Source organism: Macrotis lagotis, chromosome 4, assembly GCF_037893015.1.
Source record: "Macrotis lagotis isolate mMagLag1 chromosome 4, bilby.v1.9.chrom.fasta, whole genome shotgun sequence".
NCBI lineage: Eukaryota > Metazoa > Chordata > Mammalia > Peramelemorphia > Peramelidae > Macrotis > Macrotis lagotis.
Window position 1 is genome coordinate 2,207,750 of NC_133661.1, and position 17,018 is coordinate 2,224,767.

The following is a 17,018-nucleotide window of genomic DNA, read 5'->3' on the forward strand; positions in this document are numbered from 1 at the left end:
GGGAATAACACTGGCTCCTCCCTCCCAGGGCTGTAATGAGGATCCAGTGATAATATTGGTAAAGAATTTTGCAATTCTTAAAGTACTATAGAAATTGTAGCAAATGAGCTAAAGACAAATCACACTTCATTTGGGGGAGGGGCAGAGAGGTGCTTGGGTGAATGAAATGGTGATTGCTAACAATGGGGAGAAGCTCCAGGTTTATTTTGCTTCCATTTTCCCCTTCTTAGAAGAATGATCTATAGGAAAGAAGAGTCAGAATTAAAGGGAATAATAGAGACTGGCTACCGAGATAATGAAAGAGAATAAGGAGCCCTTGATAGCAATGATAAAGTAAAGTTCTAGGCATAATTAGCACTTGAGCTTGAAATTCCCTTGACAAACATGTTATCTCCCTTGAGCCCCTTGAGTGTGAGGGACCTGGTGCAGATGAGCCACATGCTTAGGTACTATAGCACCTGTTAGGAACATCTGAGAGCCCATACAGAACAGAGAAGCTGCTGGCAAAACAAGTTCAAATCTGATCATTTTCCAAAAGGAGAGGAGAATGGTAACTGCTTTCTATAGGCCAGTGGCCTTCATTTTGATTCCTATCAAAATTCTATTAACTTAAAAATCTAAAAGTGGGCTCTAAAATGAAAAGACAGATGGAGAATAAAGTGCTGCTTGTAAAAAACCAACATGATCTCCTCAAGAAAAGATTCTGGGGGCCGCTAGGTGGTGCAGTGGATAGAGCACCGGCCCTGGAGCCAGGAGGACCTGAGTTCAAATCCTGCCTCAGACACTTGATAATTACCTAGCTGTGTGGCCTTGGGCAAGTCACTTAACCCTATTGCCTTGCAAAAACTAAAAAAAAAAAGGATTCTGGCTACGAGACTCATACTGGATCCTTTTTGGGGGGACAGAGATACTAGGCAGTTAAATTGAGATTTTAGCAAAATAGGCAGCATGGATTTTCATACCACATTGTGGGAAAGATGGAGGTGCATAAAAAATTAAATGACAACTTGCTTAGCTGAACTTAGCACAAGTTGAATAGGTATACTCAACACATAGGAATGGTTCAACATAAAATTTGAAGGAAGTCTTCTGTGGAGAACCCAGATCTCTGCTTAATTCTGGGTCTTAAATCAGAGAAAATATATAAATCCAGTTCTCAGTTAATCCAGAGCTGGGAAGCATAGCTAACAATGGATGACAGAGTAAGGATCCAAAAGAGACCAACTAGATAGAGTATTACCCTGAATTGAACAATTGTTTCTTGGATTAAATAAGAATAATTATTTTAGGTTGTTGCAAGGCAAATAGGGTTAAGAGGCTTGCCCAAGGCTGCACAGCTACGTAATTATTAAGTGTCTGAGGCTGGATTGAACTCAGGTACTTCTGACTCCAGGGCCGGTGCGCTATTCACTGTGCCACCTAGCTGACCCAAATAAGAATAAATTTAATGAATATATATGCTATATTCTGCAGTCAGTTATTTAAAAATAATCCTTTATCCCAAGTATAACAGAAGGGAGGACCATTAGACAAAAGTTTCAGTGACCTATATACTTAAAATGAGTCAACAGTATAAATTGGTAGCCACGAGATCTAATGCCATCATGGAAGACATGAAAAGAGACTGAGAATCTGGAACTCAGGAGATAAACCCTTGCTGTACCCTGGATGGGTCTTAACCCAGCTAGAAAATTGTGCCCATTTCCGAACATTATGTATATTAGGAAACACACCAATAGGTGGAGAAGGGCAGTCAAGATATGAAAGGCTAGAAGTCTAAAGAATTTTAGGATAAAAAAATGATTGTGGGATGTTCAGTCTGGGAAAAAAAGTTGATTTTGGAAAATTATCAGCAGTCCCTTTAAAAATCTGTAGGGCTCAGGGGGCGGCCTTGGGAGAGGGTGGACTCCCCATACCACTGGAGCTCCTTTCTTCTCTTGACTCTGTAGCCTCAGTTTTAATTGCATTCTGCTATTTGTTGCCTCTATTCCTGAGGGGTTGAGTAAGGGGGGAGGTGTTTGGGCTTTAGTTTCATCTTTTTCAAGGGACAGGGAATTGGGGTGGATTGAACGACTGAGGTATCTTCCCCATCAGTTTCTAGAATCCTGTCACTTAACACTGCAAAAGTCTCAGATCAAGGAGGAAGCAAAAGCTTTGATCTCTAATCTCAGTTCTATCAATATTTATCTAAGCACCTTTGGATGCATCTTACTCTGCCAAAACCTCTATTTCTTCATCTGTAAAATGGGGATGATGATATCTTCTCTGTCTACCTCACAAGCAAGCTATGATCAGACAAGTGATGTGATATCTCTGTCATCTCTAAAGCATTAGATAAATTGCTCACCAGATGGTGAGCAGATGGCAACTGATGGTGGGATTTAAGAGGGACTGAGAACTTAATGAGAGTTCTTAGAAGAAAACTTGAGTAAAAGACAGGAAACAGATTGTAGCTATGTTCAAATGAACAAAATTGTTTTGTCAAGGATAGAAAACTAACTTTAGAATTGGAAACAAAAATTCAAAGAAAAGTGGTCACTTGACTCAATCATCCCTTTATCACCTCCTTGAGGGCCCATTCTCTCAGGGAAGTGGACCTGGACTCTTGAAGACTGACTGGATTCCAGCACTAAGCTCTGCCCAGTGATGGACTATGTTTTTGTCAACTCAGCACCAGTCTGACCAAGGACAAACTGCCAGGGATAGGATCTTTGGTGGCTCCTGAAATTTATGGATGGTACATTGAGGCATCAGAAGCTGCATGGTGGTGGTGGTGGTGGAAGGTAGGGAAAGAGAAGCATTCAACCAATGACATGCTAGTGTTCTAGGAGCACTGAAGCAGGAGGGATCTGATGGGTCTCATGGAACTACCTCCTCCTGAGTCACTCTTTCTTCTGCTGGACCTGGACCCAATACAATGATGAGCATAGTTTCTGTGGAATAATGTGTTTCAAGTAATGCATCACCCTCTTCAAACCCACATCTGGAAGGTAGCCTGTTTTGAGCTGCGTCATGCCCGGTCCTTATGTTAGGGGAAGGCTAAGGGAATGACTTCTCAGAGATTGGGCTTATGGAAAATTGTCATCAAGAACCCAGAAGGGTGGCTGCATGGGCTTCTCTAAGCTTGCAGCTCTTTGAGAAGCAAGTTGTTGAAAAACAAGGATAAACTGTAGGTAGAATAAATAGAACCCTGAGTGGGCCGAGGTGTGGCAGCCAAATGTCTTCAGAGACATCCCAAGGAAAGGATTTGTGAAAGTAACCTTACTGATGCTGACAACACAACAGGCTGTGGGAAGACATTCCTTCTCAGAGGACTAATAATAATGTTTGTCCTTCATTCTTGAAGAAGATCATGATATCAGGGAGGCCATGTCACGATAAGCATATAAATTGGATTTGATTAGGAGGGCTAAAGTAGGTCACCAGCCTCACTTTCTGCTCCAGAGCCATCTGGGTCCAGTGGCCAGATATGAATTAGGAAGACTGGAGATGGCCCTGGAAGCAAGGTCAGGGTTAAGTGACTTGCCCAAAGTCACACAGCTAGGAAGAGTCAAATCTACTGTGCCACCTAGTTGCCCTCCTCAGAGGATTAGGAATAAGGTAGAACATGAAACTGTGCCCTTGAGCTTCATCAAGAGTTTATGGCTGGGGTGGCTAGGTGGCGCAGTGGATAAAGCACCGGCCTTGGAGTCAGATCCTGTCTCAGACATTTAATAATTACCTAGCTGTGTGGCCTTGGGCAAGCCACTTAACTCCATTTGCCTTGCAAAACACCTAAAAAAAAGAGTTTATGGCTGTTGCAGCTAGGTGGCTCAGTGGATAGAGCCTTGGCCCTGACGTCAAGAGGACCTGAATTCAAATTCAGCCTCAGCAATTTATGAATTACCTAACTGTGTGACCTCAGGCAAGTCACTTAACCCCTTTGCCTCCCCCAAAACCCTAAAAAAACAAAAGTTATGGCTTCAGCACCCCGGACAGCTCCACAGTGATGCTCAGAAATTCAGTTCTCTTCTAAAATATCTGTCAGCCCTGGTGGACAGAACAAAGTGAGATTGCCTCCTCTCAGAGAAGCTAATATTCTGCAGAGAGCTTCGACAAGGGAACTGGTAAATGAATGTGATTTATGGCAGGAGAAGAAATCAGGAGCGATTTTCTGTAGGAGGTGACAGGGCTTGGGAACAGAAGAAGGTTTAACAAGTAGTTGGGCTAGAATAAAAATGGTTCTGGAAAGGGAGACTGGGGTTAATTGTGTTAATGCCAGGCTAAGGAACTGGTTGTTTAAGAGTAGGAACTTGGTCATGGGAGTAAAGAACCACCCAATGTGGTTGTGCCCACATCAAAGAAAATCCTGTAATTTATGAACAAAGCAGAACTACAGCAGTTTTGGATGGCTTTGGAAATTCACTTTGAAAGGGTGGAACTGGAAAGGACCTTTGAGATCAGTTGCCTCATTAGAAGAGGAAAAAACTGAAGAAGGAATCCAACATGCCTAGGTGGTGAGAGCAGAGGTCAGGAGTGACTGGGGTGGGGTGTCCTTGGGGGAGATGTGTTTCTGGCATCCACCTCCTCTAGAGAGATGACCACAAACTTTAGAGAAGCCCTGTTCCCATAGTGAATTCCCTTGGGTGCTGCTGTTTGCCCTGCTGCATATGAATGTTATTGGAACTTCCTCACTGTGGGCACTCTGCCCATTGCTTCCACCTTCTCCTGAAGGCTTCCTAGCCTCCCTTTTCCCTAGTGGTTACCCTGGGCCTGGACCACCACAGTGAGCATAAGTTTCTGTGGAACACTATGTTCCAAGTAATGAGTGTACCACCTTCTACATACCAACATCTGGAAGGTAGCCCATTTTTGAGCTGCATGATGCCAGCCCATATGCTAAGGGAAAGTCTTACTGAACAAACAGTTAAGGAGTGACTTCCCAGAGGTGAGGAGCCTTCCTCCTCTGCCAAAGTGCTCCTTGTTGAAGCGGCCAGTTCCCCAGGCTCCATGTGAAACAGGGGCTACTGGGCCTGTTCCTTCATGGGGTCTGTCCTACCTGTCCTTGTTCAGCCAGGGCTTTCTCCAGATCATCTATTCGTGCTTGGGAACGCTCAACTTCGGCCTGTAGCTGCTCACGAGTCTGTTGGATGGGAGAAGAGAGACATCAAACTTCCTCTCAGGACCTAAGCCAACTGAAGTAAACCTAAGGGCAGCCCAGAATTTCAGTGTCCAATCATACTGGCATATTTTATTGGGGAAAATCAAGCTGCTTGTTTTCAAATGAAGCAAGATATGATAATTAACCTGGAGGTTTGACTTGAGAAAAGTGACCTGAAATAAATGACCACTGAGCAAAATAAATACATGGATCATAGAGTTGGAAAGAGTTGACCCTGCAGAGAGGGAGCTGAATCTTTGGTGAATTGCCTTGCATTATTTGTCAAAGCACCAAGCAGGCAAGGGATACTGATTGAGCAGCTATTGTGCCAGGGTGGGCACCAAGGTGCCAGCTATGAATCTTAAAGGCTCTATTCCAAATTAAATTAGTTATTTACATCACAAGCACATGGAATCCTCTGAAACTGCCCATAAAGTAACTACAAGGCCTCCCCATGGTCACCATTCATTTACCAAGCTCTCATGGGGACCAAAGCAAGTCCAGTGAGTCATGGCTCCCTTGATCTCTTTTGCTAAATTTCACCTTGATTCCCATTGGGTTAACCACCCCAGAGAGAAGTAAAGACTTAGTTATTCCAACCTTAGTGCTAACTGATTTGAGCCTTTCTTTAAGCAATGATGATTCCACCTCCCATTTGTACAGTGTCTTAAAGGGTTTCAAAGCAATTTATAATAACTATAAAATAGGCAATATTTTGCTCGGTTGGACAAACTGATCTAGTGGATGAAGCAAATTTCCTTGACCACTCAGATAGTAATTAGGGTGAGTGGGATTTGAACCCAGGTCTACCCATCTTCTGGGGTAGCACTCTATCCATTCCACCATATCACCTTGTCTGATAACTCATACCCTGGCATGGAGGGAATGGGATTTTTGATGAGGAAGGAGAAGCTTAAGTACTCATGGATTCTGTGGGAAGGGGGTGGGAAAGATCTCAGGGGTCATCTTCTTGGGAGGGGCCTATGCCCCACTGTGAAGACAGTGCCACATCTCAGGGAGGTTGGAGAGATGCTATGAGTTTCTCAGTTTGCTAAAAGTCATCCCTGCTCCAAACTTCTTCATCTCTACTTTCCAAATTATAGTGATTCAAAATCATCATTAATAGTTGATAATGAGTAGCCAGCATGCTTGGGCAGCTTTCTCTAAAATCTCCCCCTCTTGTCTCTCTTTAGGAGGCAGCACCAAATTCCAGTGGAATGCCTAAGTCTCAGAGAAGCCTTGTTGCCACCGGGGCTTCTCCTGGATGATGCAAATTGTGCTGTTATATGAGAATACAAAAGTTGGCAGTGGGAGTGCAGAGGCAAGACCATCCCAGTGACAGGTGAGTAATGGAAGACAGAGAGATAAAGAATACATGTATACAGTGTCATTGTCATGATATATTATGATGATAAAAACTTCCCAGGTTTAAGGGGTTGCTAGGTGGCACAGTGGATAGAGCCCCAGCCCTGGAGTCAGGAGGACCTGAGTTCAAATCCAGCCTCAGACACTTAATAATTACCTAGCTGTGTGGCCTTGGGCAAGCCACTTAAACCCACTGCCTTGCAAAAAAACTTAAAAAAACCAAAATCACTAAAATCTCTCTAAGAAGTCTCCACCACATACTTGCTGAGGCACCCTCGATGAAGGACTGAGAAGGAAAAAGGATGACTTTCCCAAAGACGTTGTATAGCTGAACAAATCTCCACAGTCATACAAATGACTGCATCTCTCTCATTTTCCTCCAAGATGGTCTTCATCCTCTCACCTCATCAGCATTCTTGCCCCCTCTAACTAAGGGCAAAGCCAAGAGCTCTAGAGCCTTTATTTCATAATGGGCTCCAGTACAGTCTTCTCTTCACTCCCCAACAGCAACACTGCTTTAGGCCTTAGCCATCCTATCCTGTGCCTGCAATCCCCTTTTCTGGGGGTAGTTTTCCTCATTAGATTATACTCTCATTCCCAGCCCTTAAGACAATCCTTGGTATACCGTAGGTGATTAATAAATGTTTATGGATTGCCTAATGACTACACATTTGTGTTTATTATTTGGTAATTGTTTTCAAAGCATGTGATTCATTGGAACCAACTGCTACCTTTAACATTTTCCTTCAACCAGAAGTCACTTTTAAAAATATTAAGATCACACAGTGATTCTTTTTTTTTTAGATTTTTTTTAAGGCACTGGGGTTAAGTGGCTTGCCCAAGGCCACATGGCTAGGTAAACAGTGATTCTTGATAAATGCATCCTCAGAGAGTTCTGAAAAAATGCCACAACAGAGTTCTAAATAAATGCAACCACAGAGAGTTCTGAATAAATGCAATCACAGAGAGCTCTGAACAAATGTAACCACAAAGTTCTGTTCAGTGATGCTTGAATCATCAACATCAGTGAAAAAATAAAAATGGAGACAGAAAGATTTGCCACTAGGCCACTTAACTATTATTGGACATTGATGCCTTAGAATCAATTAGTTTATCAGTGGGGAGCCAGGGAGACAAGTTGGCTGGTGTATTGGTTTTAGCAGGTCCATTTTGTCATTGGCATATCCTGGGAAAAGAACATAGGATACATTCTTTGCTGGAGAAAGTTAAGAACCAGATACCCAGAACTGGAGTGCCCCTATGGGTGAGGAACAGAAGGCAGAAGTCCAGGCATAACTTTGCTTTTAGAAATGAATCAGGTTGAAAACTGAGTTGCAATGATTTGTGTTCAGACCTAGAAGTTACTGCCTGGTGGTCTCTCCTCTTTAGAAATGGTCTTACCTACTTCCTAGAAGTTTTTTAGTTTTTGCCTTCTATGCTTTCACCATGGTTTTTCGCAGAAAAGGTAATAAAATGGAATCTGCAAACTCTTACACCAGTGAGATTGATTTTGATTCATAATAGATATTAGGATATATAATATCATTAAAGGAATGGATGACTCTATAGAAAAGGGAGCAATGATGACAAAGTGTCTTCAGAGTTTCATCGATAATAATAGCTCATGCCAGTCTATCATTAAAGGGAGAGATTTTTGACAGGGTGACTAAGCTTTCAGATTGGGGTACTGGTGCTAAGTTTACTTGGATTTTTAGCAAAGCCTTTGTTAGGAATGCAGCTTATGCTGAGTTTTTTTTAAATGGGAAAGATAGAAAGATGTGGGATAGAAGGGAGTAGGATGTTGAAATTAATTCAGTATATGTGGAGAACAATGGCCCCCCAACAATTTGGTTCAAAACCAACTTGCGTGGAAATGTCCAGAGAACTGTTGGTTTAGCTTGTTCAATATTATTTTCATGAACTTGACTCAAAGTGTTAAGTGCACATTTATCAAATCTGCAGATGACAGAAAGTTGGGAAGGACAGTTACCATATTGGGATTCAAAATTCACTTGGTAGATCTTGGGATCAAATATCATCAAATGAAATTTCATCTAAAATGTTCATTTTACACAATATTCACTTTATAATGTTTTGTGCTTAGGTTCTAAAAAATCAATTTGCAAGTGTAAGATGGGGGAGGTATGACTTTATAGCCAGCACTTCTGAAGAAAAGAGACCGACAGATTTTGGTGATCAGTGGGATCAAGATGAAGTCACATTATGACAGTCACTGAAGAAATGCCAGTGCTCTTAGTCCTCATTAAGAGAGGAAGTATTCACAGGAAACTATGGACCCTTTGGGTTGTCCAGTTAACATAGAGGATATTGTGTTTGATTCTTTTTGATGAGCTGGAGAGTTTCTAAAAGATGGCTTCAGGAATGGTCAAGGGTCTCAAGAAGAAGCCACATGAGCACTAAGTAATAGAGATGTTCAGAAAACGTTCAGGTTGGGCATCATGCCCAGGGCACCTATTTAAAGGGCTACTGGTGGAAAAAGTAATCGACCCTCTCCTGCTAAGCCTTCTCAGGGCAAAACAAGGAGAAATGGGTGGGAATTGTGAAGAGATCAGGGTAGGCTGAAGGTAAGGAAAAACTTCCTGCCAACAAGAACTGTCCAAAAGTGAAAGAGATTGCCTGGAATTGTGGATTTCCCTTTCCTGGAGTCTTTAAGCAAAACTCCTTGGATAAGTCATGGAAGGATTATTGCTTAGGTCTGGGTTGAGCTAGGTAATTACAGAGATGCCCTCTAATTCTGGGGTGCTCACTTATTCAAATACACCACCTCATTCTCTACCCACAGCCAAGTTATTATAGCATCACCAGAAGGTGATGCTATAATTGGTGATTGTTTTCAAAGCATGTGATTCATTGTACTAGGAATGGAACCTCACAAATGCAGCTTACGGACTCTTCCAAAACAACAGCATCTGCTTTGGTCAGTAGCAGTTTGCACAGCTTGCATTCACACTTCCAGATGTGAGACAGACCTTCTTTGGAGTATAATTTATGGACATGTGGTGGGTGCTGTTTCATGTATCCAAGAATCCTTTGTGTAACTCTCCTAAAAATGTTTTCTAAGCTATAAAAAGAGTTATCGATAAATGTTTAGGGCCCCTTTGTTTTCAAGCTTACATGGCTATATAGATACTTGGGAGACAGTGGGATGGCATATCAGGAGGATGAGGGGAACAAGCTACAGGCAGTCATTGATGATGAGGCAGAGGACAGCAAGGCAGGTGTCAGACAGGAGGGCTCCTGAAAGGTGGGCAAGAAACAACTGAGAATCCTGTCCAGGGGAGAAAGCTGAGGGAAGAGATCACTGGACACATTAACCATGCTTGCAAATAAAAGTCTCCATGATAGGAAAGAGAGAACAGGAGGAGCGACTAGCCAGGGGCAAGGGATTGGGAGCAGAGAGTTGAAAATATTATTCAGAATCTGATTATTGCCTCCAACCTAGGAACAATGGAGTTGGAGAAGTTACATGATATCTTCTGAGGAGTATGGTGAGTAGATTTTTGAGAGGCAAGTCTCAACGTTTTCCTGGAGATTCTCAGCTGAATATTCTAAACATTCAGATTTATAATATGTATTAGATACAAGGTTGGGGTGCTTTTGAATCAGCTGAGTCCTTCAAGGGAGAGCAAGATGGCTATTTGGGAAGGCCTCAATTTACATGAGTGAACCTACCCAGGAGAAGAGTCCCATGTATGAACTTAGAGGCATTTATTTATGAACGATCTAAGGGAATATCACTAGATATTAAAAATAATGAAGGGGCGCAAAAGTTCTAGGAAAAGGCTAAGTCCTCACTGTCTCCTTCCCTCTTCCCCTCTTTCTTCTAACTCTCTCCCTCCTTCCCTCTCTTTCCTTTCTTTTCCCCTGCTTTTCTCTCCCTTTCAGTCTGTCTGTCTTTTCTCCTTCCCTCTCCCTCTTCCCTTTCTCTCCCTTCTTGCCTCCCTCCCTGTCTCCACTTTTCTTCTGCCAATAGATTATCTTCAAGAGTGCCAGGTCAGGGAGAGGAAGAATGGGGTCAATGGAGCCATGAGCTTTATCTTCATGAAATTGAAGTCATTTAGACCTTAACTTCTCGCTCTGCATCCAACGTTCCTCCCACTTGTTCTTGCAATAAGGCGTACGCACGTTGCAAAGCCTGGTATTCCATGGTCAGCTGACGAAATCTCAGCTCTGTTTCTTCTTTGGCCATACCCTAGAGAGACAGAGACAGAGATAGACAGAACAGAGAGAGACAGAGACAGAGATGAGATAAAGACACAGAGAGAGAGACAGAGACAAAAAGGATTAGAGATATAGGTGCTCAGCTATTTCTCACTTGCTTAAGAAAACATTAAAAAAATGACCAATTTGATAAGTAAATTTTTAATTTTAGAAATGATGATGTATTCAGTGGGCTCCATTTTGTTTCTGGGGGCAGCTAGGTGGTGCAGTGAATAAAGTACAGACCCTGCAGTCAGGAGAACCTAAGTCCAAATCCGGTCTCAGTCATTCAATAATTATCTAGCTGTGTGACCTTGGGCAAGTCACTGAATCACACTGCCTTGTTAAAACAAAAAAAGAATACTCTGTTAAGAACCAGAAGAACATTGAACACACTAAAAGCAACATTGAGTGATGATCAACTATGATGGACTTGTGCATTTTAGCAGGACACAAAGCAAAGACAATTCTAAAAGACTTGTGATGTTAAACACCATCCATATCCAGAGAAGGAGCTGTAGAATTTCAATGTAAACTAAAATAGACCAAATGTAGACTATCTTCAGTTTATTTTTTTTTTAGTTTTTGCAAGGCAATAGGGTTAAGTGGCTTGCCCAAGGCCACACAGCTAGGTAATTATTAAGTGTCTAAGACTGGATTTGAACCCAGGTACTCCTGACTCCAAGGCTAGTGCTCTATCCACTGCATCACCTAGCCACCTCTATCTTCAATTTTTAAAAGTCAGCATATGTATTGTCATTTTTTTCTCTCTAATGTTTCTTTTCATTTGGCTTGAAACATGATTACAACATGTTAGGTTCCAACATGATCAATATGAATCTATGTTTAGCATGGCTATATATGGACAGCTTATATTAGATCTCTTTCTGTCAGGGAGAGAGGGGAGGGAAGGGAGGGAGAGAAAAATATAAAATTCAAAATCTTGTAAAAAAATGATTATCAAAAACTAATACTGCATGAAGTTGGACAAATAAAGAAATAATTTTTAAAAAGGAAACTTGGCTAATGAACCTGGAGTCAATCCCTATTTATTCTGACAGTGGAAATTAGGATTTTTTTTGACAGGAGTAAGAAGAGAATAGACTTCTCTCTAGCAGAGTTTGCTGTGATAGGTGCTGCCTTGGTCCATTTTCCTATGGCTCTGTGTTTGTGTTCTCCCTAAGGTCTTGGGTACAGAGAACAGCAAAGAAATGGTGACAAAAACTTAAAAATGAGGCAACATCACTTTGCCATCACTTCCTAACACCTTCCTGTGCCATTGGATTTGCATGTAAACAGCAGTTAAAACCTGCAGATGCACCTGAATCGGAGATCTAGTCTTTCACCATATTCTCCTAATTGAGGAGAAAGGAAAGTCATAAGCACCAGGTCCTATACCAAATGCTTCAGAGATAGTGGGTAATTTGAGCCTCATAATAATTCTTGGAGATAGATTTTACCCATTTTATAGTTGAACAAAGTGAGACAGTCAGAGGTTAGATGCCTTGCCCAGGATTATGCAGCTAGAAAATGTCTGAAGCTGGATCTGAACTCAAGTCTCCCTAACTCCCTTCTCTTTCTCTGAAATGCTTTACTACTCTAATAATTAATAGTGAGGGGATAGAAATGAATGGTCATTATATTTAAGTAAATAAATCAAATTTTAACAACTCTCCTTACTCAAAATCCTAAAATAGTAGTGATGGGAAGGATCTCAGAGATTATCAAATCTAATTCCTCCTTTTTCAAGAATGGAAAGTGAGGCCTAGAGAAGAGAAAGAATTTGCCTGGAACCACTTAGCACATTAGGGGTTAAATTCAGTGAGAACTCTTCTGAGCCCTCCAGTTACATCAATAATACTCAATATTGGGAGTCACAATTCCAAAGACTGAAAAGAAAATCTCATTGAATCCAATCAATCCCAAAAGAACTCAGACCCATTACCTCCTCCAAATCATCATCTGGTGTACAGGGAGTCTGGTCTGTTCTGTCTGTTTGATAGGAGATAGAAGAACCATCTGACTCTAAGGACGCTTCTTCATCATATCCAAAAAATGTCTCCACGACTGGCTTCTGACCAAAACACAAAGCATTAAACACACAAACCGAAACCCCAGAGCTAATGGAAAAGATGTGATTATAGAAGGTCCAGAAAGGTCCTCAAATAGCCAATCCAAGATGGTGTCTCTGAAAGAGCCAATCCAAGATGGCAGCCAATATACCACCCACTACCCAGGGCCTAAATGGCCTACAGCACTCTGAAGTGCAGCCTGAACCACATGAAAATGTAACTGAGAACTATTTAATCAGAAAAATAAAAATATATTAAAAAGGGATACTATGACTTTTCAATGTCAATCTTCAGCTGTCCTTCAGTCCAGTTGAGTGGTCTTGATTCTATTGGGTTTGACCCCACCTTGCTATCCACCACATCTGCCAAGGTCCTACATACTGTAATAGGCAGGGACAGGATTAGAGTTTGAGTTTGACTACAAGGAGAGGGAAGTGTCTCCTGCAGATGTTTTAAAATCTGGCAATGACTTGATAGTAGAGAGATCAGAAAGAAGGAAAGAGACTGGAAAAGTGACCTGCAATTTCTTGCTTAATATCCATTTTCTCCCACCATTGATTGATCCAATTCCTACATTTCATGGAAACTGGGGAAGACTTCTAGACTTGTGGAATTTTGAGTGACCACTCATTCCCTGCCCAGCCCTTTGCCAGGGTCCAGTGTAGAACTGTCCAAGCTTGAGGATTTGGGGTCTATGAGGTTCAGCTGCTTCTCACTGATTAGCATGAGCATGTGTATCTTTGTCTCTGGTCACCTCTTTGCCAGATACCAAGAGTATCTGTCCCCTCTGACTCAGAGGTACCAGGAAACATATTCCTTCACCTTTATTTTCACACATCTTCTAGACTTGAGCTTGTCTGGGATGTGAATGTTGTCTTTCCCCAAGAAAACAAAAGTTCCTTAAATGTAGGAACTGTTTCCTTCTTGTCTCCATATCTCAGCACCTCGACCAATGTCAACCAGGTCCATCAGCTGCTGACTCATAAAATATGTGTGGATGGATGAATGACTGAGGAGGCCAAAAAGAGAAGTAACTTCTCCAGACCATGCACGAGAGTTGAGGAGGTACCCTGCCTCACCCACAAACATACAGTGGGGGGAAGAATTCAAACTCCTGGCCTTGGTTGGACCCTTTGCTTACTCTTCCCAACTTGATCACAGGTCCTCAACAGTAGGGTTACTCCAGCTATGGACCATCCGGCTCTGGGTTCAGCAGGCATTTTCTGAATTAATGTTGACCCAAGGAAACCATAAATGATCTCCACAGGTAATTTCTACTGTTGTTGAAGTCCCTGGTGAAGAACCCGTGACCCTGGGCATCTGTTCAGTGGACCCCCGGGAGACCCACCATATCAGTTTGCTTCTTCTGGACTTTCCCTGGGCTTCCAGACAAGATTGGCACCAGCCTTAGCTCTTCTGATGTGGACCCTGAGCATGGGAATGGGGAGGACAGTGCATCTGCAGGAGGTTTCCCCCTCAGGTGGTTCAGGGGAGGCCTGCATTGGAGGAGAACTGTCTGAGAACCAGGCATTTCCACTACTATGGTCCCAAGGCCCCAGGGAAGCCCACCCATTTTGATCACTTCTGATGGTCATCTTTGCTGCTTCTCCTCAGAGATGATTGACCTCTTGTCCAATCCTGGAACATAGGAGTTAGCATTGGTGCAGGAGCCTCTCCAGCCTCTCCTATATCCCATGGAAGTCCCAGGCCCCTCTAGGCTGCCAGAGCCAGAGTGGGGTTCCTGTTGGGTAGTCCAGAATTGAACGAGTCTTTTGTGAAAGGGGTCTGAGTTGACTGTGGAGGAGGGAAGAAAGTGATTGGGGATGAGTTGGGTATAAAAGAGGATCCTGCATTAGGATGTAGGTCTGTATCCTTGGCCTAGGCCTGGGCTTCCATGAAAGGTGGATATCCAGATGGGTCAACCACTTGAGCTTTCAGAGCATCTCACAAGTTGGGGAGCTTCTCTGGGCAGAAGATCCCCTGACCTCTGGTCCCACTGGGGGCCCATTACTCCTTCTCATTCTTTCATTAATGAGACCCTCCATTACCACAGAGAAGCAAACCAAGGCTTTGTCCACCCACTGGACTTAGTGGAGGAATTTGGTCAAATGGCCTGACCCAGTTCCTTCCTAGATGTGACTCCTGAACTATGATGTCTCAGCACTTCTCCTGTCCCTGGGGCTTCTCCTCTGAGGGGAGTCCTTGAGGGAGCTTCCCTTTTTGCTTTAGTGCCCTCTAGGCTCCCTCTAGTTATCCATCTCCCTTCTAGGAGGTGTCCCATTGGAACATAAGCCCCTTTTGAATAGAGTTGCCCTTTAACAAAATGCATTGGCTCCCCAGTGCTTAGCACAGGAAGCACATAGGCAACATTTAATAGATGCTTTTTACCAACCTGCCTCCTCGCACATGCTCAAATACTCCTGAGCTAACTTTCCTCCTCTGCATCTTTGGATTTCTCAAAAAATAAATAAAAGGAGTCAAAACTCTGCCACCAGGCCTTCTGACTTTGTGGGGTTCAGAGTGTGAGTGAGGGAAGACTATAGAGGGAGCCAGGTAAGGCAACAAGGAATTTGCTGTTGTTTTCTATCATCTTCATTGTATACCAACCAGGGCTTCACTTCCAAGGCTCCTGGGGCAGCTAATGCTGGGGCCTGGCTTCTCCTCCCAGGAGGAGTCAGAGCACCCCTCCCTATGAGAAGGGAGCCAGGTCAATACCAGCTCATTGGGAAAAGCTCCATTGGATGGGCAAAGGGCTGCAGATGAGTCAGGCTCAGGGCCAGTCAGAAAACCTGCTCAATCTTCTCTAAAACACATTTCTTCCAACTCCTTGACTCCCATAGATTCATGGAAAATGGGCTCCTTCCCCAAGAACCAGATAGAGAGGGGCCTCAGGACTTTTGGACCTCCCCTCTCTTCTCAGCTCTTCTGATCCTCTCAGAGACCTCAGGAATTCCTCTCTAAGCCTCCGAAAGGACATCTGGAATCTGTACATGTATCTGCAATTACTCCTATGTTAACATTCTTTGTCTTTTACCTTAGGGAGCTTGGCCATTTTCTTCCTCTGCTTCCTGAATCTTAAAAGTTTATCACGTTCCTGCAAAAAAATATAAATCAATTAGATTTCTTAGAGTTTGAACAATTTCATTTTTTAAAAGTTTGTTTTCCCCAGACCTGTAGTTTCAAGCCTCTCTCTACTCATGTACCCCAGTTCCCCAGCCTTAGAGGGCTGCCCGTTGGTCAGGGAAGGGGCTAAGGAGATTTCTTAGGTTCACCTTCCAGGATGTGTCAGAGACCAGACTTGGGCCCAGGGTCTCCCAATTTGGGGGCCAGCTCTCTACCCACTAGCCCACACAGCCTGACTTGTCTCCTCAGGGCAGCTTAAACTTTCCAGGCAAGACTTGGAGAATTTTCACATCCACACAAAAGGATGCAGAGCACAGCACTGCAGAATTCAATATTCTGGTGAAAATTGGGATTCTTCATAAAATACGGCCTCCTCATCCTAGGGAATGGAATCCCAGAAGTTGGTGGGGATTTACAAACTAACTATCCCACTTTATTTCCATGGTTTTTGTGAGTAGGAATGTAAAAGACATATGGGACAGACAATAAAGAACAAGAATGAGCCCTGAAAAGGGACTCCCCCAGAGAACAGTGCTGTGAGGATGCTTCTCCTGACTGTTCTCATAGATCTGAATACATGCACATGGGACTCTTGAAAGGCATTCAGAAAAAATGCATTAGGCCCTGTATGACTGGGATTCTGCCAAGGACAACTATGTCCTCATGAAGGGAAGGAGAAATCTGACTGCTGAGTACAGAAGATGGAGTTGCGGTCCTCGAGGAAGGCGCGGGAGGTGGCAGTGATGCTAGCACAGGGATGGTTGAGCTGATGGGCTAGCTGAATCTCCTGGGGTGAGGAGGCCATGAGGACAGGGATGGCCAAACCTCCTGAGGTGAGGAAGTCAAGAGGATGAGGATGGATGAGCTTCCGAGAGTGAGGAAGCCATGAGGACAGCGGCCTGAGTCTCCACAGAGGGAGTGGAATAAATAGAGTTGGTACTTACCAAGACGCTCTTCACATAGCCTGCTGTCTCGAGGGTCTAGAATGGGAAGGACAAGGGAGGCGTTATTCTAAGACAAGCTTTCTCCTTCAGGTGAGCAGTCAGAGCCAGAGAGACACAAGCCACTGGCCTGTAAGCAGAGGACAGACTGAAGGC

General features: G+C 43.3%; 1 protein-coding gene across 10 annotated transcripts in view; it reads right to left on the bottom strand.

The window, feature by feature from the left end:
- JAKMIP3 (Janus kinase and microtubule interacting protein 3) overlaps positions 1–17,018 on the bottom strand; it is a 189,065-nt gene that overhangs the window by 44,683 nt on the left and 127,364 nt on the right. For 8 of the 10 annotated variants that reach the window (XM_074232144.1, XM_074232143.1, XM_074232142.1 and 5 more), the window contains 5 exons: positions 16,866–16,901; positions 15,833–15,892; positions 12,672–12,800; positions 10,590–10,718; positions 5,039–5,122 (listed from right to left, as the gene is read on the bottom strand). In XM_074232144.1, coding sequence (XP_074088245.1) covers positions 5,039–5,122; positions 10,590–10,718; positions 12,672–12,800; positions 15,833–15,892; positions 16,866–16,901 — 438 coding nt within the window. The remainder of the gene's footprint in view (positions 1–5,038; positions 5,123–10,589; positions 10,719–12,671; positions 12,801–15,832; positions 15,893–16,865; positions 16,902–17,018) is intronic. The other 2 variants (XM_074232140.1, XM_074232138.1) reach the window with 1 other exon arrangement.